Source organism: Idiotropiscis lumnitzeri, chromosome 4 (genome assembly GCF_059441095.1).
Source record: "Idiotropiscis lumnitzeri isolate Australia: NSW breed Sydney's pygmy pipehorse chromosome 4, RoL_Ilum_1.0, whole genome shotgun sequence".
Taxonomy (NCBI): domain Eukaryota; kingdom Metazoa; phylum Chordata; class Actinopteri; order Syngnathiformes; family Syngnathidae; genus Idiotropiscis; species Idiotropiscis lumnitzeri.
This window is the reverse complement of record NC_142394.1, coordinates 24,578,998-24,599,061: the sequence shown is the minus strand read 5'-3', so window position 1 is coordinate 24,599,061 and position 20,064 is coordinate 24,578,998. Positions and strand designations below refer to the sequence as shown.

At 44.5% G+C, this 20,064-nt stretch overlaps 3 protein-coding genes across 7 annotated transcripts; 2 read left to right on the top strand and 1 right to left on the bottom strand.

Annotated features, from left to right (window-relative positions):
- Positions 1-58: 58 nt before the first annotated feature.
- Positions 59-2,842, bottom strand: ttc5 (tetratricopeptide repeat domain 5). The gene is made up of 9 exons (XM_088293558.1): positions 2,565-2,842; positions 2,135-2,267; positions 1,827-2,038; positions 1,612-1,762; positions 1,437-1,528; positions 1,146-1,349; positions 614-828; positions 399-543; positions 59-321 (listed from the first exon to the last, which is right to left on the bottom strand). The coding sequence occupies exons 1-9, from the start codon at positions 2,604-2,606 to the stop codon at positions 202-204; spliced, it is 1,314 nt and encodes a 437-aa protein (XP_088149684.1). The 5' UTR covers positions 2,607-2,842; the 3' UTR covers positions 59-201.
- On the top strand, positions 2,834-9,044 carry mettl3 (methyltransferase like 3). Of its 2 annotated transcripts, XR_015842848.1 has the most exons (13): positions 2,834-3,239; positions 3,814-4,019; positions 4,089-4,541; positions 5,052-5,227; positions 5,301-5,514; positions 5,597-5,784; positions 6,299-6,337; positions 6,414-6,522; positions 6,587-6,652; positions 6,719-6,831; positions 6,908-7,123; positions 7,268-7,920; positions 8,968-9,044. XR_015842848.1 is itself a non-coding variant. In XM_088293557.1 (11 exons), the coding sequence occupies exons 1-11, from the start codon at positions 3,125-3,127 to the stop codon at positions 7,032-7,034; spliced, it is 1,806 nt and encodes a 601-aa protein (XP_088149683.1). In that variant the 5' UTR covers positions 2,834-3,124; the 3' UTR covers positions 7,035-7,187. The 2 variants fall into 2 exon arrangements, 1 of the variants encoding a protein (XP_088149683.1); XM_088293557.1 differs by lacking the exons at positions 7,268-7,920; positions 8,968-9,044 and having other exon boundaries at positions 6,908-7,187.
- On the top strand, positions 8,796-18,261 carry LOC148338677 (uncharacterized). Of its 4 annotated transcripts, none has more exons than XM_088293553.1 (19): positions 8,796-8,868; positions 9,080-9,145; positions 10,215-10,389; positions 10,460-10,498; positions 10,576-10,761; positions 11,253-11,312; positions 11,395-11,460; positions 12,347-12,409; positions 12,500-12,562; positions 13,040-13,081; positions 14,168-14,227; positions 14,296-14,373; positions 14,447-14,500; positions 14,578-14,598; positions 14,802-14,876; positions 14,943-14,982; positions 15,064-15,109; positions 16,013-16,427; positions 17,670-18,261. In XM_088293553.1, exons 3-19 carry the CDS (start codon positions 10,216-10,218, stop codon positions 18,153-18,155), a joined length of 1,968 nt encoding a protein of 655 aa, XP_088149679.1. In that variant the 5' UTR covers positions 8,796-8,868; positions 9,080-9,145; position 10,215; the 3' UTR covers positions 18,156-18,261. The 4 variants fall into 4 exon arrangements, with proteins under 4 accessions (XP_088149679.1, XP_088149680.1, XP_088149678.1 ...); XM_088293552.1 differs by lacking the exon at positions 8,796-8,868 and adding an exon at positions 8,871-8,967; XM_088293555.1 differs by lacking the exon at positions 8,796-8,868 and having other exon boundaries at positions 8,996-9,145; positions 10,576-10,632; positions 10,708-10,761.
- Positions 18,262-20,064: the final 1,803 nt, after the last annotated feature.

Genomic DNA, 20,064 nt, shown 5'->3' with positions numbered 1-20,064 from the left:
CAACTGTTAAGACCGAGCATGAATTAAATCCAAATAATCCTCCAAAAACTTCAACCAATTCTAGCAGCATGGTACATTTTATTTTACAACCAGTCCATTTCTTGACAAGATACACTCAAATAAATACAAAGAATAAGTAGCGTGACAACCAGGAATTATTTACAAAAGATGCATATGAAACGGGTCCTGTACGTTCGGTCCTCATTCACTCTGAGGCTTGTAGCTGACGGAGGTGACGATGAGACTCTGGGCATTTTGTGTCTTGCCGTTGACCATTAGGAATAAAGGAGAGTCCACACGGATGCTCTTGAAGTCAAACGACTGGGGAGGGGGGGGGGGGAGAGAGACATCAGCTACTTGGGACTGCGCCGCTACAAAGCCATTTGACCAACACTCACCGTGTCCTTGTGCGTAATGCTGTGTCGTTTGACCCGAGGCTCGGGAACCACCACCGTGTCGCCAATGAGGACCCCCCAGCTGTCAGCCGTGTTGTACACCATCACCACCACGCACGTCTCCTCGCTGTCCACCATGCCGAACGTACTGCAGAGCAAAGACAAGACGTTGCTTCCAGGATGACGACAAGAAGGAGCGCTGCGAAGCCGCTACTTACAAGGCCATGCGAGCCCGGGACGCCAAACTGAACACCACCTTCCCCAAGGCGGCCACGCCGCCGTTGAGGCCGTGCACCAGCGAGGATGACGGCCGCGGCTCCAGGCTGCCAATGCGGCCTGTCCACGAGCGGAACTCGGGTGAGGAACACGGGCCCAGAGACGACGTGCTGAGGTTGGACAGCATCCTCCGTAAACGGCTCGCCTTCACCTTCCCCTGCGAACATCGTCCGACATACTCCCTTCAAACGGTGATTGTCAAAACTTTTGCACCGTTTCCCTTCCGCTAACATACGGCTTGAGGTCTGCCAAATCGGTTTCAGTAAATTCATTTGAAAAACTGCAAACCTACACATGGGGAACAGACCAATTCCCCCCTTTTCTGGCTAAATAAAAGCTCTGATATGATAGTTAGCGTTGATCACATAAAACCGTATCTTTTATGTAGTCCTTTGTTTGACAGAACCATGTAATATTACAAGAATAAAGTTGTATGTTAGAAATGAAATCAAGATCTAAAAAGAGCATGCCCACTTTTTGCAGGCAGAGTTCTGTGACATTGTTGAGGTACTCCATCAGCTGCTTTTCCTTCTCCGCAGGTTCTGGCCAACCGGGGTCCAAGGCGACGGCACGGCTGTAGCCCCCCAGCGCCGATCCAAACATTTCCTCGTACTGGAACAGGGTGGCTCGGTTATAGTGCAGCTCTGGGTAACATGCGGCGGCTCGGTCCACTCCTTCCTAGCAAGGCAGGAAGGATACTTAAGCAATGATGGATTTATTTGTTGATTAATTTGTATGTGTGTGTGTGTGTGTGTGTGTACTAACAGCCTGCGCATAGGCACTTAGAGCCTGTGTGGACAACTGCGGCCTTTGTCCACAAGAGAAGAACAGGGATACGTAGGCGTTGCCTAAAATATCTGCAAAGACGCGTACGGAGCAGTCAGAGAGTGAGAGATCGGATATGAAACCGTCTCAACCATTAGACGCTCGGCACACTCACACCAGGATGTCCCATCGGCGACGTCCAGTTGGACAGCTTGCCGGGCCATGTCCACGCTCTCAAGAACCTGCTTGCCGTGTGTGTCACTGTCTGCCGCCGGGAGCTGCCTCAAAACCATGGACATGTTGCGTAGAGACACTTTGTTTTTGCTCTAAAGGGAGGAGCATACAGATGAGGCAAGATGCGACTTCCCCTCCCACCTCGTCGTCCTCTACCTGCTGTAAGGCTCCCGTAAAACAGTTCTTGGCAGCCATCAGGTCGCCCTTTTTCCAGTACTGCTCTCCCAGAGTGTTCCAGCCCTCCACCAGTCCGGGCTCTAGCTTGACAGCGCGGGAAAGGCAATCCTCTGCAGTGGTGCTGAAATCTGGAGCTACGTTGAGGCACCTGCCCTTCTGCAGCAGGAACTCTGCTTTGTGCTTGTAGCATTCTGGGGGAGACGTTGGGCATGCAAAAGGTATTGTGCAACATGGAAAAAAAAAATGTCGGCCACATAAAAAACAGCACACTCGCTACTATACCTTACCTTCTTTCTCCTGCAGCTTTTTCAACACCTTTTCCAACTCGAGTGTGACGTCTTGTTGTTTCCGGGCTGCCTCCTCCACACTGTGAGTTTCAAAGTAACAATCCCTGTAGTTGTACAATTCATCAACCAACTCCTGAAAAAGCAAAAGTAGGAAAGACATTTTTTTTATTTAAAATGCGTATTTAAACAAACAATTACGAGCGTCAAAGTACGTTTTTTTTAAGTCAACCAGTTAAGGAAAAGCAGAATCAAGGTATTTTATCATGGGCCCTTTTCATGCACTCATCACAAAGCGTGAGTTGTTCACATACACACACGTTGTTTTGATATCGTCCAGGACGAAAATTTGACTGCCGGAATGGTGGCCATGAAAAGCAACGCCAAGGCGTGCTTTATCCCCAATCGAAACACGGATAAATAAAACAATTGCCTTTAGATTTTGGAGTTCACTGCTTTCGTGTTCCTCCGCCATCTTCTTCCTCGGGCTGCTACAAACGAGTTAATCTTGTCAAAAATTGTCACGATTTCAACATTAAAAGCAACACCCTGCACTTCGAATGAAGATGGAAACGACTCATTTCCTCGTGACGATAAAACAAAAGAAAAAGATTCGTGCAAATGTTGTCTCAGCGTTCAAAACAAGGATTTAGATTTCGGCTGTAGCGGAAGTGAGGGGTGTCCGTATACCAAATTCTTCCGACAAGGAACATTGTTAAGATTAATCTTCAAGTTATTAATGTCTGCACCTATGAGATGGAATTCTAAATGTTCGAATATAGGATTCTATAGAATTATAGTTGGGATAGATGTAGATATTTTTGGATCGACAATTGGGTAGTTAGCGAAAACTACGGCTTGTGATGCTACTCGGACAGCATTCAGTTGTGCACCGCGCGCCGCGGCTATCCGCGGGTTGCACATCGGAGGCATTATTTGTGTGGCTTTTTAGCCAACTTCACGCCTGCTACTACATTATTGACTTGGGTAGCCATGTCGGACACATGGAGCAACATCCAGGCGCATAAGAAGCAGTTGGATTCCCTGCGGGAAAGGCTCCAACGGCGGCGGAAAGAGCCGACATCACACGCGACTCAACTGGCCGTTGGTAAGATGCCACCTGCGTTGTTGCATCTCACTTTGTCATCTTTAGACTTTTACAGTTTATATCAACCTGAGCCTTCAATATCATAATTAATTATGATCGTCATGTTTTGTCGACTTTCGATTTAGAAAAAAAAAAGCAGGTGGGCTCTTAATGTGTGAACCGGGTCCATTGTCACATATCTACTGGATGGGATCCCTTGTGCTCATAAAGCCAAGTCAGATATGGAAGGAAAATGAGAAGCAGCTGCTCACTGGCCAAGTGGGTCAACCCGACACAGCGGCAGACTCAAATCCACTTTTTCCACTCTGTCATAATTGTGTACAGTGTTTCATGAAAGCTATTGATAGGACAAAAGGTCAACTTCATGGAATAGTCTGTTTTTAACCAAGAAGCAACTGTGGCGAAAATTTTACTTTAGAATCAACAGTTTTTTCCTCAAAACGATTGAAGACTATTTTATATAAAAGAAATGCACCATAACATTTGATTTTGGCTGAGATTGTTTGTAAACTACTTGTTTAGTCAATGCATAATGTTGATTAATGTATCTGCTTTCACATGTGTTGTGTGTCAGAGGTGGGGGGAAGCACAGACGTGCCCACGTCCAGGAGTGACAGCCCGGGTCCGTCAGCCACGTCGGCTCCGTGCAGCACGCGAAAGGGAAAGGACACCGCGAAACCTCCTGACCCTGAGTTGGAGAAGAGGATGCTGGCCTATTTGTCGGATCTGAGTCTCTCTCTGCCCAAGGACTCCCTCGCTATCTGCAAAGAAGTGAATGGCGTGAGTTGAACACAACGTCCCAAACGCGGTATGTGGATGTTGCCTTTATTTCTCTTTTCTCATTCACAGTCTGAGACAGCCGTCGCTCACGAATGTATCCAGAGTCTTTTACTGAAGTTCTCCGCTCAGGAGCTCATCGAAGTCCGGCAGCCGGCTTTGTCCTCGTCTTGTGCGACGGTGGTCGTAGCGGTGGACCATACAAAACTATGGGCTATGATCGGTTCGGGCGCCGGCGCCCCTCGGACAGGAGTCAAGAGAAAAGCAGAGGAGCAGTCCCAGCACACGAGAAGTCCGGGTTTCCTGCCCTCGCTGCAGGGCTCTGCTTCTCCTCCGCGCCCCGCAGCTGCCACCACCGCCGCTGTTTTGCCGGCGGCGTCTTGGCAGACGGCAAGCCAGCACGGTGCATCGGGGAGCGGCGCAGAAAAAAAAGCCAGGAGCAGTAAAAGCCAGTCGTCTCACTTGGACATGGAAATTGAAAGCCTTCTTAACCAGCAGTCAACAAAAGAGCAACAGAGCAAGAAGGTTAGACGAGGCGGCCAGCCGGCGGGATAGTTGCGCATAATCCACTTTGCCTTGTCATGTGTCTCCCGCAGGGGTATAATTTATCACACTTGTACTTAAGAAAAAAGTTTAAAAAAAAAAATAAATAAAATAACCCCCCCCCCAAAAAGACCATATTCTTAAATGTATTTAAGTACAAAAGGAAAAATTATTATTTCTGTCCATTTATCCAATACCCTTTTTGGTAACCTGGTACTTGGAGAAAAAAACCTGCTCAGAACACAGAATAGTTTTCCCTTTTTTAAAAACTTATAATAACTTACATCATGGTCTTGCGGAGAAGCAAAAAAAAAATCATGTTACATGTAACATATGGGCTCGCTAGTGTTGTCAAAATGTGTTCCATAACTCCAAATCTTCAAGTAAATATAGATACAATCCAGCAACAAAGAATTTGTACTTGGTTACTCGCCAGTTCTGGTGATTCTTGACGTGTCATTTTTATTTATTTATTTGTTTTCCTTCTTGCAGGTGAGCCGAGAAATCCTGGAACTGCTTAATGCCAGCACAGCCAAGGAACAATCCATAGTGGAAAAGTTTCGTTCTCGCGGCCGCGCTCAAGTGCAGGAGTTTTGCGACCACGGCACCAAGGAGGAGTGCGTCCGCTCGGTGGACACGCCTCAACCGTGCACCAAGCTCCACTTCCGGTCCGTCTGTACGTCCGTCGCCCAGGTGGGCACGCCGCTGACTCTAAATTGACTCATCTCCGTTCGTCCCCAGCCGCATCATCAACAATCACACGGATGAGAACCTGGGCGACTGTTCCTTCCTCAACACGTGTTTCCACATGGACACCTGCAAGTACGTCCACTACGAGATCGACAGCCCCCCCGAAGCTGAGGGGAGCCCGGCGGGGGCCCAGCCGGGGGCCACCGAACTGGGCCTTCACGGCGATGACGCCGACAGCAATGTGGGCAAACTCTTTCCCTCACAGGTGAGGAAGCACGTGGCGTCAACAGGTGCGCATTGCCAGCAGGCGTGCGCCATCAAGCTGACTTTGCGCTTTGGCCTGACAGTGGATCTGCTGCGATATCCGCTATTTGGACGTGTCCATCCTGGGCAAGTTTGCTGTGGTGATGGCCGACCCGCCCTGGGACATCCACATGGAGCTGCCCTACGGCACGCTGACGGACGACGAGATGAGGAAACTCAACATTCCCGTGCTGCAGGACGACGGCTTCCTCTTCCTTTGGGTCACCGGCAGGTAACCGTAGCAAACGCAGCTTTTTCAGGAAGAATTTATACTCATTTTATTTATTGAGGCATTAAAAAAATTAATCTTATTGAGACAAATAATGATCAAAGGTAGTGATCTGCCGCATGGTTCAAAATCTACGAAAAAAGTAGCGGCTTATAGTCCAGAAAATGCGGTAGTTAATGTCCTCATTACAAGTTCACTTTACCAGCTACTGTATGGAACAACATTTTGCGTTTTTATTAAAGTATTATTAAAAAAAAAAACCCTATTAAAAAAAAGTAACTTATGCTCGAGTAACTCATTACACTACGAAGACAGTAATATTGTAAAGAACAATATTATATTTACATAAAACTGTCGTACAAAGTACAAAATGCTAATAGTAAGAATATCGACTGGGCTTTATAACTAACGGTGGCAATGTCCAAATTTTGCATGCAGGAAAAAAAAGAGTTGCTTTTTTCTCTTTCAAAATGTAATTACAATATTTGAAGTTTTTTTTTCTTCAAATTTCTTCCAGAGCGATGGAGTTGGGGAGAGAATGTCTAAGTCTGTGGGGGTAAGTTGTGCCGCCACCGTCACGCGACAACTTGGCTGGCTTAGCAAAGTACATGACCAAACTGCACGTTTGCCAGCTATGAGCGTATTGATGAAATCATCTGGGTGAAGACCAACCAGCTTCAGAGAATCATCCGCACAGGAAGAACAGGACATTGGCTGAATCACGGGAAGGAGCACTGCCTGGTGCGTTGCCGTCTGCCGCGAGGCTCGGCCACCGCGTCCGTGTTTCAAACGTGTTTGTGTCTAGGTGGGCGTGAAAGGCAACCCTCAGGGATTTAACAGAGGTTTGGACTGTGATGTCATCGTTGCCGAGGTAAAGCGGTGACACTCCCGACCCGCTTGAGAATGCCACGTAGTCACCGTCTTCCCTCCCGCTCAGGTCCGTTCCACCAGTCACAAACCGGATGAGATCTACGGAATGATCGAGAGACTCTCGCCGGGTACCAGGAAGATCGAGCTGTTCGGTCGGCCGCACAACGTCCAGCCGAACTGGTACGTGGCCCTTTTCCAAAGCGACCCCTGCTTCGTGTGCGCCCGCCGTGCTTGGCTTATTTTTGCTCTTTCCTAGGGTGACGCTTGGGAACCAGCTGGATGGGATTCACCTCTTGGATCCAGAGGTGGTGGCCCGCTTCAAGGAACGCTACCCGGACGGCGTCATCTCCAAACCCAAGAACATGCAAACGCCACATAATTGATGCGGGGTGGGGTCAACCTGCGCCCATCACGTCTTCCATCCACTGTTTTTTAATGCTCTACAATCCACCAATTGCTATTTTAACCAAATGTAAGTCTTCTTTCTGATGAAATTAATGTAGTTATGTGATGAATGAATTAAATAGATTTGTGCAGCTTTGAGTGCTAATTCCTCACATGTATACATAGTGCTAATTTAAGTATAACCAAAGTCTCTGTGTGTCTCCTTTAACAGAAGATTGTCAGGCTCCGTTGTTCGGTGAACACAAAAAGACAGCAAGCACAATCGTCGCCGTCTTTTTATAAAAGCAGGATGAGGGCTACCAATACAAGCGCTGTAGCAAGTATTGGAATTGCCTAAAGGCGTTGTACGTACGTACTGTATTGCTTTATGTGTTGCCATGTTATGCTCAGCTATTTGTACTTTATTATCTTGGAATCAACAAGCATGAGAAGTATCTGCCTTGTTGCCATTCACGTCACACCAACTACAGTGAGCTGAGCTCAGCATTATTTCGGTTGATAAAGGCGCCTCGCAATATGAGTGACCTCATGTATGTTTTCAAGATGTGTGCTATCAATTGGACAATTTTATTTGGTTTGACTCCCGAGCATGAACTTGAGATATGAGCGCTGCTGGTGGCAGGTGACTCAATTCACTTCACAAGTTCCAGTTTGGCAGAAGGAACTCTTCCAAAAAGACGCTTGAAGCTGAATCTTACATGAATGCGGATGGCGCGAGAGCAAGCAAGTGCATGAGCAGGCACAACACAGACGGGCAAACTTTTCAGGTCAAGACGCAGTGGCCTACCTGCACCTCCAAGATGAGAAGCATTCTTTGGAGGACAATATGGACCTATATTCCTGACAGAAGACAGGAAAGACGAGGTGGGGCTCACAATGTGATTTAGTTTGTGTTCCAATTTCCTGCTAATTTATATTACAGCATATAGAAAGCGCTTTGTTACAGCTTCAGCTCTTGTGAAATGCGCGATATAAATAAAGCTTTCTTGTATTGGAATAATATTTGGCGCCAACAAGGTATTGAGATACCTCTCCTACCTTTTTCCAGCACAATGGATTTTTAATGGTGGAACTACTTGTTGACGAGCAGAGGCACCAATTGATGAAGCCTTCTTGGACAAGAGGCTAAATGTCATCCAAGTCCACCACAACAGTGCAGTTGTGATCGAAATGATGAAATAACCAGATTGAATGACAATATTCACAAGCACCCTTTAAGCAATTAATATATAATCACAAATGGTGCAGCAACACGCAACCTTGTAATGTTGCATTGTATAATTTTGTGGCCATTTGCTGTAAATTACATTAAAAATAAAATTTATTGGCATTGGATAGACCATGTAACAATACTCACAAGTGTATATTCTTCATTCTCCGTGAAGATAAAGCCAAACTGCTTTGTCGAGTTAGACCGCCCTCCTGTACAGCATATTCTCCGTCTTTCTGTCCTGTACTGCCCCCACGTGGCCAGAACAGGCAGGACAATGTACGTTTAAAAAGAAAAAATGTGATTAGAAACCTTTTTGTTTAAGTCTGCGTAATGATGACATTGTGTTTTAAAACTCGTTTTTTTTTGTGGAGGCTGGAAAAAGTTGTCAATTATTTTCATTTGCGTGATGAGCGTGGCCCAGGAACGAATTAAACTCGTATCTCGAGTATATGTAGTAACCTTTACTTGGTGTGGCGCTCTGAGATTTTTTTAGGAGTCACAAACGCCTCTCTGGTTTCCCACCAGCCCGCTGCATGACAAATGAGCTCATTGTGCCGATTCACGCCAGCTCGTTCAGTTTAGCGGAATTGGACAGAAAGGTCAGGACGGGGTCATTCCTTCCTATTCCGGCCAGGTGACTCAGGTGCACTCGTTTCCTTGAGCACACGTGTGACTTTTCTCCCCTCTTGTGTTGGCAGGTGAGTCTCTTTTTCTTGTTCACCATTTGCGAGGAATTGCCCGTGTAATGCGACACTTGGTGAGCTAACCGACCAGTTTGTCGACTCTCTCGCGTGTTCCGTGCGTGTGGAGCGGAAGCGTTTCGGCGCTATCCGGCTTCGTCTCGCTTCGCCTCCCGTTTGCTGAACACGGCGGAAGGTAAGCACAGCTTATCTTTCTCTTTGGTTTATCTTTTACTTGAGTTTCGATTCGCTTTCATTTATTGGGCTTTGGCGAGTCTCCCTCGCGAGTCTGACGATTTAAAAACACGCACGCACACGCACGCACACACGCGCGCACTCGTCCAAAGCCGAGCGCAGCAAACTTCTCTCGCAAAAGATTAATGGAGACGTTATTTTCTATTCGTCAAGCTAAATACCGATTTAACTTAACAATAGTGTATCGTGTAGTGTTCTTATAAACGTGCTCAACAAGACTTAAAATCTGACATTGTTTGAAAACAAGGTCAAGGTTTCAGTGACATTTCTGCCTTTATGTTTTAGGAGCCGGTCACTGACTGAATGAGGCCTGAACTCTAAATCTGGGCAGAAGTAACTAAGTGAAACTTTGTGTGCTTTTTGAATCTCATGTTCAGTACTGAGAGACTTCTTTTTTCAACAACTGGTCCTGGGAATAAAAGGCTCAAAATGAAACCTTGTGTGTTTTCATTGAATCTCATGTTGAGCACTTTTACAAGAATGAGAAGTCAATCTCGTTTGAACCTTTGAAATGCCAACAGGGGTGCCGAAAAGGGAGGAATAAGGCGAAGGGGAGCCAAAATGGGGGGCCCTTGATTGATTGGGGGCCCCCTAATATAATTAGAATCCTTATCAAATAATATGACCCTCAGTATATTTCAATTACAATGCATTGGTGGCAACAGTGATTGTATTTGTTTCGGACACTATCTCAACGCCTCCCCCTCTTGATGATTTTATGTTAAATTATTTTAGATACTTTAAAGAGATGGTTTGGGCATATAGGGTCTCAAGTCTTGCAGCAAATAATTGAATCAACATCATTATATTTTCTGTGCTTACGCTACCAAGTATCTGTCATGATGTTTTCACAAATATGGGACTGGTCAAAAATATCAATAAAAACATAGTTTTTGTTTTTTTTTGTAAAACTGTATCGCAATTTTCCCTCGGTCGGCTGTCGGGGGGCCCGGGAAGATTTCTTTTCATGGCGCCCCTGAATGCCATATACGGTGAACATTTACTTTCAGCATGAACATCTTTCGGAAAGACAAGGGCTTAGCAGCGGCCACAACACCGACGCTCCCGCCGAGGCACGGCAAACAGGCGGGGACGGACGAGAGTGGCTTGGGGAATGTCCCAGAGGAGCAGGCTGAGCCAGTGGAACGCAGCCTTGATGCGCAGGATGCAGGTGGCACTCAGCAGGTAAGTGTGGACATAAAAACACTGACATGTTGACAAAGTGCTGCCTTTTATTGGGCTGACTTTCTTATAGGGAAGCAACTACAAAGCTGCAAGTCTCCCAAAGTCCAAGGTGTGTGTGTGTGTGTGTGCATGTGAAGCTGAATAATCCAAACAAATGTCACACATGAATGGCACATGTGTTTGCAGAGGAATCGGGTGATGGGTGTTATGCAGAAAGTCAACCCCTTCAAGGCTTCGTCACAGGTAAGACAAAACCTGCGCTTTAGCGGCGCTGCGCTGTCAGTCCTGGCTCAAATTGAAATTTCTCCTTTCCTACAGACCCCTTCCACAGTCACTGCTGACTCGCCTGAACTGGGAACCGATGCCACACAGGTTAGAAGAACTTAGAGTGGCAACGTGACAAGTGGCTGCCATCTTTGAGGATTTATTTTCCTAACATGGAATCAGCACTTCGAATGGCTCTAAGATCCGCCAAAACAAATTACATTCCCCATTGATGCGTGAAATACATGAGCTCTTTGCGTGAATTCAGTTGAGTTTTGAGGGCTAGTGACGCCGTTAGAAACGTCATGGTCAGCTTGATACTCGTCAGCCAATCGGAGAAGGGCTTTCCCAAGGAGAAGACTGAATGAAACGATAGATATTGAGAAATAATCAAGTTCTACCTTTATGCGTTAAAAATCACTTTTTAAAATTTTCTACAGGCGATATCCCAAAAGTGTTTCCCCAAAAGTCTTTCTTTTTTTTCCCCCGCTCACAAAAAATTGCTCCTGAGGCTGAAGCAGAACCATAGGAGGACTGAAACCACACTACCCTGTTGTGGGCAAATTGTTGCCTTAAAAAAGTGACTTCTCACCCCACAGAACCCGGGAATGCTGAAAGGGATGATTCAGAAAGTCAACCCGTTCAAGTCTTCGGCACAGGTGCGACCTCTTCCCCAAGCACAATCACGTCAAAATGAGCCAAAGTGTTGCCGAAAGGTGCTAAGCGTGGTCTACGCTTCAGGCGGCAAACAAGGAGCCTCTGGAGGAGTCTGCCGAAACCCAACAAACTGAATTGGATGGAAAACAGGTACACATTCCAAGTGGCACTTTCAACTCAAATTTATTGATCAATCCACAATTAGTTTGATAATCAGTGAATGGTTGAGTGCAGTGATTCTCAACTGGTGGTTCGTGGACAGCCAATTAAAAATAAATAATGGTGTGAATTTTAATGAAAATTTTTTTCCCCCCTTTTTGTTTCTATTTCTATTTTTCTCGAGGCGTAGCAAGTTCCCACATTAAATGTAAATAGGTGAGCGACAGGAAGTGTAGTTGCCGCCACTAGTTGAGTCCGTAAACACAAACAGTGCAGCTCCGCATCTGTTTTGTGTTTTCAACTGAGATGTTGGTGACGCTAAAGTCAAACGGCAATCGTGCTTGATAATCCAAATATTGGATGACAATTCCATACTGTTCGCTGAGTGTGGAGATTTTCTTCTCTTCGAAAAAGCGAGTCATCCTGACGTATAGAGCAGAAACCCAGAAATGACATAATCAAAAACAAGAAGTGCGTGGCGTCAATACTTCCTCTTAAACATAACTAAATGATTAATTATCTGTCCTAATGACTACGAATCACTTTTGCCTGCCCCTAATTTCAACCATGATTATCTTCACCTAGAAAAAGGCCTTCAGGGTAACACACTCTGACTAGCGGATGTCACGGCGAGCAATTTGATTTTGGTGGCCCGTCAAACACGTTCCAAACCGTTTTTGATCATATAATACGCTATACACGTGCTGTGGCAAATTTGGTAACACTTTAGAACTTATTAATACGACATAATTCAAAGTTTGTACATTTGTCATCTAGACAAATGTATTGCTGGGATTCTCGATAAATAATCTTTGATTGGCGCCCTTATTTCAGTTTCTGTTTCTTGTCTGCCATTCGCGTTGTCTTTATTCCTCAGAACCCCGGGATGCTCGTGAGTGTCATACAAAAGGTCAACCCGTTCAAATCCTGGCAGTCAAAGGTAAATGATTTTTATTGATGGCGTCAATTAACTCAGGGTTTATTTTTCTTTTGCTGCTGTTGGAATGACACTGTTGACTTTCCTCTCCAGTCCGACGGTGCCTCGAGCCAAGAAAGCCTGATGGACGACAATCTGCCTGAGAAGCCAGTTGAGGTTGATTGATTTGATTTGTTTTATTTTCAGGTGATGATGATGATAATGATGACGTTAACAACATAAAATAAAAAACATAAAGACTTATCTGTCAGACATGTCACAGGCAAGGCTATAAACCTGATACCAGGCCTTGACTACGTGATAGAATTAAAATGTCGTGGGCTGAGATCAGCAGGAAACAACAAGTTATCTTTTCCTGAATGTGCCACTCCTTTTTTTTGTTCTTTTTTTTCTCTCCACGTTTTTGCAGCACCTGTCTTCCTTGATTGGTTCAGAAGTTTCCCTAAAATAAAGCACATATTTATTTTTTTTCTTAATTTATGTTGCATACATCTAAAGATCGTCCTGAAAAAAAAAAGTTGTCACTAATTTGTGATCAACAGTGTTTTTTTGTAGTTTTTTTATTTATTTTTAAACGCAGTGGGGAAAATGTGATGCATTTGTGTGTTTCTTTCTTTTGTGTGTGCAATGTAGACACCACATGAGGAGACGGACTCGGTGGCCTCTGTGAAACAGGTAAAAGTGAACAAAGGTGCTTTTAATTTTTCAGCTTCAGCTATAAAGCGCTTGAATTTGGAATTGTGTTGCGTGTAAAACAAAAATCTGCCTCCAAGGCCAGACTGGAGAGATGTGCGTCTCAACTCGAGATAGCAATTTGCGCAGAAATTGAATTGGAATTTTGAATGTGAACGAATTTGTGGATTTTCTTCGAGAAAATATGGAACGATTTGTGAATTCTCTAAATATACCAATCGGTACCCCGAATGAACAGAACTTTCTGATGTTGGTTCGAATCCGTTGACAGGATGAAATAATAAAATGTCTCTGTTCATTTGGTAAATTTGGACTTTGTGTGGAAATGAGCAATTTACGGTGTGGAAAATGGTTCCCAAGATGTCCTGAATGGTTTGAATTGGATTTGGTTAAGAAGTTATGAAATTTGGAAAATGTCTTTATTTGATGGAAAATACGGAATTGGGGGAATGTTAAAATAAAAAATAGATGTTCATGTGTTCGGAAATATGTGGATATTTTGAAGTGGGAATGGTTCGTGTACTAGCCAGTCTACTAGTGGGCACGTAACTGATGACTTGTTTGGTTGGATTGGCTTGGTTTGACGCGCTGGCAGCTTTGTTACCTGTTGTTGCTTGGCTGTGTCATTCACTAGAGAGTCCATGAGTGGTTCGCTAAAAGGTATAGTTTATTTATCAATCTTCAGTCTTAAAGTCACTCTCAAACACAATCCATAGCGTCGTACAAACTCCACCAAAGCGGTCAAAACCTGCAAGCCCTTAAAATCAATACATCTCCCCTCTTTCTTCCTCTTCCCTTTTTTACGCTCAATCACAGCGCCACACAGTGCTCAACAAAAGTAATGCATGTACACATTTTACCCACATTTGGCGTCTACAGTTTGAATTGGTTGCAACATGTAGAGGGGAAAAAGTGTCATATTGTTTTTATATTAATATAAATTGTATGGCGTATTAACATCATCCAGTGCTCTCAACACGAAGCGAGGATGCTAAAAGAAAAAAGTTTTGTCACTTGGTGTCACGATAGTCATGTGAAAAATCGTTTTTTTTTTTTTTTTACCCCCAGGATGGAGGATTGTGGCCCAGCACAGAGAGCTCGGACGCTGCCGCAGCGGTGGAGAGCCAGGTAAGTTGCTGCCGTACTTTGTAGCTTCAGCGGGCAAATGTTTCTTTCAGCTAACAATCTTGCCTCAGTCTGTTTGGTACATAGATCAACCCAGCAGCGATGAGCTGAACAGCCGAGCGAACGAGCAGCCGAAGAAAAGAAAGAAGGTTTGATTGGCGTCTGGCAAACGTCACCTTGTCACTGCTTGCAACCAATCATTTGCTCCCTTTTGCCTCGCAGACCTTCAGAATCAAACGAATCCTTCCCGCCGCACTGTTTGGCTCTCGAGCTAAGGTACGAGTTGACCGCATGGCTCGTTCTTATTAATCACACGTACAGTTTCTGATTTTGCTTTTTGTTGAACTCGGCAGGACTCAGACACCAGCACTCAGGTAGCGCACGTGAGGCACAAAGCCGTGATAATCGCTCAAGTTCAAAGTCCAAACTTTCAACACATCTAAAAAAGTGGGAACAAATGTTTTTTTTTTTTTTTTTTCAAGTTTACTGTTACACTTGATATATCGCAAAGTGTCAATCCAACAAATTAAAGTGCAAGTTTCCCGTGGTGTTGTTGTAAATACTTTTGGGCTGGTAGGAGGTGGAGATCCAAACACTGGAGATGGTCGACATGCCCGCGCTGGACGACGCCAGCGCCGTGGACCCGCTGGAGGTAGTTCACATTTTCTTCCAACTCGTGTACGTGCAAGATGTCAAAAGGGAAATGCTTCTCTTCCAGGATGAAGACGGACTCCTGGCGTGGTGGCAAACGGTTGACGGTACGTACTACGCGCCATTGTTGGCAAGCATATGAGCTCGTGGCGGAACCCCCTCATTGTCATCGTGTGCATTTGGCTCAGGTTGGACCGAGTGGAACGAGACCACGCAAGACCACCAAACTGAAGAGTAGGTTGATTTTATCCTCCTTATCGCTTTGTAAATCAACAAACGTGCTAGTGACAGTTTGTGAGCAAACATTTTGTTCGGATTCCCATCCTGTTTCCTTGCAAGTTGAAACTTCAAACTTTTTAGGGAGATTTTTTTTTCCAAGACATGAGGATGACGACTATCCCTGAATACCATGGGAATTCAAAAGTCAACCTTTTTTGAGGAAACGATTATAACGTTGCTATATTGTAGTCCAAAGTTTAAGAAAGAAAGTCAGTCATTAATTCTCAATTTAAAAAAAAAAAAACAACAAATAAAAATGAGACCTTTTCTCTTCATTCCAGGATATTATTGTCAACATGAATAAATGAAAGACTAAAATTGAGAAAACATTTTCATTAACAAAATAAAATGTGTTAAAAAAGATTAATGTAACAACATTTTGTTTATAAAACTAAAATGAACATTAATTATTGTAAATATGTCCTTGGTTATTGTTTTAAATTTTATATGATCTTCTGGTTTTTATTTTTAAATATCGCTTGTAGTACCATGTGTGCAAAACTTGTCAACGGGAATTCAAGCCACCAATGCACTTTAGAAGTGGGCAACTTGGCAAATAAGAAGTGGAAAGCGAGAGCATCCTAGCTTGATTCAACCCTTTAGAGTTGTGATGCATCTCGACACAGAAGCAGTATTATACGCTTATCAAATAACTTTTGGATTAGTTTTTACTACACAATACTTGGTGTGAATGTCATTATTGTACACAGGAAATACACCCTAAAAAAAAAATAAAAATAAAAAAAACTCATATAAAGCCAAATACTAAACTAAAACAAAGCATTTTGGGCGCACACGAAACTCTGAAAACTAAAGAATAAAAAAAGCAGCATTGACGGGTGACTATATGTACCTCAGGGTGGTGGAAGAAGCAGCAGACCGTGTTTTCATGGCGGCGCGCCTGTTCGTGCGTCTGTTCAACCGGCGCGGTGCCTCGCTCCAGCAACGCATCCTGGCGCTGTTGGCGCTGGCCGATGCCGCCGACAACTTCCACAAGAAGACGGTCTCGGCCAGCGTGGGCGGCGGCGTGGCCGGTGTGGCCGGCTCCGTCACCACCATCACCGGACTGATCCTGGCCCCGTTCACGGCCGGCACGTCGCTCATCGTCACAGCGGTGGGCATAGGCGTGGCCACGGCGGGCGGCCTCACCTCCGCTTCGGCCAACATCACCGACACGGTGCACTCCAAGACGGACCGCAAGAAGGTGGAGAAGATGATCCACGACTACCAAGAAGAGATAAACGACATCAAGGACTGTCTACAGTTCTTACAGGTGAGCCCAGCATTTTTATCATTTTTAGATCCTTGATATCCATCTTAAATCAATCTTCTAGTACACTCTCTGTCCTGACTAGTAGTGCACCGAAGTCAAATGACGTATGGTTTTGTCTCACAAGTAACTTGTAGCGCAGTGTCCAAACTAGGGCCTGGGGGTTCATTTGTGTCAGCCGGGTTTCTCGATCTCTCCTGCTCAGTGAAGCATTTTAGCAACGGCGACTGTGCGTTTATGTCATCCAGTACATGTGAAATTATGAATACTGTTAGGTGCTGTTGTAAAACAATATATATGGCTGGTTGGGTCTCAAACTATCAAGTCCAGTAAAATCGATTGCGTGTGTGTGAGTGAAGCGAAAGCAAGCTGATGACTTTTGGCTCATGTCACAGGCAGATGGTTGGAAAGCATCAACCTTTTGTGGTTCACCTGTAAAACCCGGTTCTTGAATAAACAATGTCGTCACTTGCGTTCCACACGAGACGTGCGTTGGAATACCATTTAAAAACTCGGACAGAGAGGTACGGAGCCACTTCATACGAGCTCTTTGGTCCCTGTACCACCGACGTCAGCGTTTGGTCCGCATTGTCGGGATCGTTTCCACTGCGGGTTGGACTCAGCCAAGGTTGCTCATTCTGTTCATCCATTTTTTATGGACAGAAAAAAAAATAATTTGAAGTTGTTCAGATATTTTTTTAAATGTTTTTTTTTTTTTTTTTTGTCATGGTATCGCAGTCGGTACCAGTATTTAGGTATTTTATGCAACAAACCAAATTTTGGTATTGTAACACAAACTGCTGTTATTACTCCTATTAACCTTTTCTGGATATGTCATGTTTTTAATGACACAGTGGCGAGCAAAGACAATTCAGTTTTGGAAACAAAAGTGATTTCCTCCACTTTCTGTTTAATGTCAAGGTCTGATTTGAACGCATCACATGCATGGTCCTCAAAAGATTGCTGAGGGGTGGATCGATTCTAATAGGATACAGGTCCCTGGCTAAGCCAAAACCTAAAAATAAATAAATCCGTCCCCATTTGCCTTAACACTTTTAGCAGAAAGCCTTGATGCAGCACTTAAAGATAATATAAGTAAAGTTGTCCTTAGGGTGGACAAAGAGTGTACCAGTACATGGACCCTAAGCTGGATTTGGACTGGACTCAAATGTTGAGTCAACTCAAAGCAATCCATGTGGATGGGATCCTCTGGGTTGGTCAACGCTTTGCTTTCCTCCCCGCCAGGAAGGGATGGAAACTCTGGAGGAGTGGAACTTTGAGCAGTACGCCCAGAGCATCTCCCAGAAGCATCTGAACCAAAACGTCAAACACGTCATGAAGGAGGGTGGCCGGGCGGGCAAGGCTTTGGTCATCAACGCGGAGAGCCTGATCAACACCGTCCAGGTTCTCAGCGTGGCGGGCGGTGCCGCCAAAGCTGTCCAGGTCATGAGCGTCACCACCGGGGTCATGTCCGGACTCTTCCTGGCGCTCGATATCTTCTTCTTGGCCAAGGACTCAGCGGAGCTGCGGAAGGGTGCCAAGACGGAGTTTTCCGCTAAGATCCGAGAGGTTTGCAAGGACTTGCAGGACGGGCTCCTAGAGCTCAACCACATCAAGGAAGAGCTGCAGAAGACCATGGATGGTATCCAGGTGGAGGAAGAGGACGATGATGAGGACGATGGCCAATTCTTAAAATCGGAGTTAAAGAAACTTGTTGAGCTGGAGGAGTGACCAAACCTGGCTACATTTGCCAACCTTTGTACTATTCCCAATTTTAATCTTTTTAACTAATTGATTCTTAGTTTCTTTCAATAAAATTGTCAGATTTCTTATCTGTCCCTGTTGTCATGGTTACATCAAGTCTGCTTGCCTACAATTTGAGAAGTTGCTTAAGTCAGCGTTTCTAGCCATACCATTGAATTTATTTGTGCATTGACGCTAACCCTTTACACTGTCTGTACACGTTCATGAAGTGAACTCCAAAGTGCACTGGGAGCCAGTGAAGAGAGGCCATGATTGTGGTTATGCTTTCCATTTTCCGAGCTCCCGTTAAGACGAGCAGCAGAATTTTGCACCAGCTGGCTGACTCCAAAGTAAAGTGCATTACAGTAATCCAGCATAGAAGTAACAAAGGCATGAATTACTGTGTCCAAGTCTGACTGGTTGACGGCCAACCTTTTTTTTTTTTTTTTATTTTTATTTTTTTTTTATAAATCATAAGACTAAGACTTCCTTCATGGAAATGACCTTTAATATGGTTGGCCCCAACACCGTTCACCCGTTCAATATAATCTTGGGTGCCAGGAATAGTTTACCCTATGGTAAAGATTTGTTCAGAAAGACCATTGTCAACAGAACTGCGTAGGTTTTTGCGTCAGGATTAGAGGTAGGCTACACCATGCAGTCTATGATATGCACAAGTCAAAATATATCCTGATTGGTACACATTTTGTTTCTTACCAGTATGCAATGTAACAAAGACTCATAAATGTTAGGTTTGAGCCTTTTGTGTCAATTATACCAATAATGTAGTACATAGACCAGCTGTGGTTTTGCAAATCAAGGAAGAATTTTTAGAATTGCTCACTATGATCACTTTCTGTATTTCAAGATGAAACAACCTGTAAAATAATTTCTGAAATTCATTCTTAATCTACAAATGTAAATATAATAATGAATCTGTCTTAAAACCTATTATTTTTTTTATTCCCCAGCCATTATTTTTGTATTTATTCAATTACTTCTTTTTGTATTTATTTAATTACTTCGACTTTTACCTGCTGGTACGCCGTCCGGTGTGCCCTGTGAAATGAAAGGTGGCATTCTTCATTTATTTATTTATTCATTCATAACTGACAGCCTTGCGCTCCGCTCGTGCCCGGGTGGAAGAGGTGCTCCTCTTCGGCTTAACTGCCACGCACGCCGGCCGGAGCTCTGGTACGGTCCGAACCGCGCGAAACGTCGCCCCCGATCGTGCCCTGGGAAACATGCTCTTCTTCGTCCACTCTCCTCTTCGCCCACGCTCTTCTTCGGCGCACGCCGGCCGTCTAACCGCTCCAGCGCCCCGTCGTGCCGCTCGGCGAAACTACAAGGCCCCCGCGGAGCGGAGTGAATGGAGAGCCCCGATCGTGCCCGGGCAAAAAAGTTTTTAATTTTTTAATATTTTTTAGACCCGCGAAGCACTGAACCCGCGAAAGGTGAACCGCAAAGTAGCGAGGTATTACTCTGTGTGTGTATATATATATATAGATGTCAATAAATGCAAACTATGGTGCAGAACGCTTTTATACTTTCACTGGTTGAAGTGGACAAGAGCAGTAACAACAGAACTGACAATTTGAGCAATATTACAAAACTTGCCTCCCTACAGAGACGTAGACGCTGAGATTGGAAAAAAATAACTAGCCGAGCTCCAAAAGGGGCCGTTTTTTTTTTGTCTTTTCTTTTCTTTCTTTTTTTTTTTTAAAGGATCAGGAAGCCTTACAGCTGTTTCTCTTAGCTGGTTACAATGCAACAGCAATAGTTTGTCAACTCTTTTTCACATTGTTCTAATTTGACCCAGATACTAAATTTGCTTTGTTTTTTTTTTAATTAGTTTAAAGCCATTGTCATTACCATTCGAAACTTAAAGTACTTCCCT

Bases quoted from the DNA above. Each gene is read 5' to 3' on its own strand.
- ttc5 (XM_088293558.1), bottom strand. From the start codon at position 2,606: ATGGCGGAGGAACACGAAAGCAGTGAACTCCAAAATCTAAAG. The intron at 2,268-2,564 runs GCAATTGTTTTA...TTGCTTTTTCAG, and splicing joins GTGAACTCCAAAATCTAAAG to GAGTTGGTTGATGAATTGTA. The intron at 2,039-2,134 runs GTAAGGTATAGT...CGTCTCCCCCAG, and splicing joins AAAGCTGCAGGAGAAAGAAG to AATGCTACAAGCACAAAGCA.
- mettl3 (XM_088293557.1), top strand. From the start codon at position 3,125: ATGTCGGACACATGGAGCAACATCCAGGCGCATAAGAAGCAGTTGGAT. The intron at 3,240-3,813 runs GTAAGATGCCAC...GTTGTGTGTCAG, and splicing joins CGCGACTCAACTGGCCGTTG to AGGTGGGGGGAAGCACAGAC. The intron at 6,338-6,413 runs GTAAGTTGTGCC...CACGTTTGCCAG, and splicing joins GAATGTCTAAGTCTGTGGGG to CTATGAGCGTATTGATGAAA.
- LOC148338677 (XM_088293553.1), top strand. From the start codon at position 10,216: ATGAACATCTTTCGGAAAGACAAGGGCTTAGCAGCGGCCACAACACCG. The intron at 14,501-14,577 runs GTACGAGTTGAC...TGAACTCGGCAG, and splicing joins TGTTTGGCTCTCGAGCTAAG to GACTCAGACACCAGCACTCA. The intron at 14,877-14,942 runs GTAGTTCACATT...CTTCTCTTCCAG, and splicing joins GCGCCGTGGACCCGCTGGAG to GATGAAGACGGACTCCTGGC.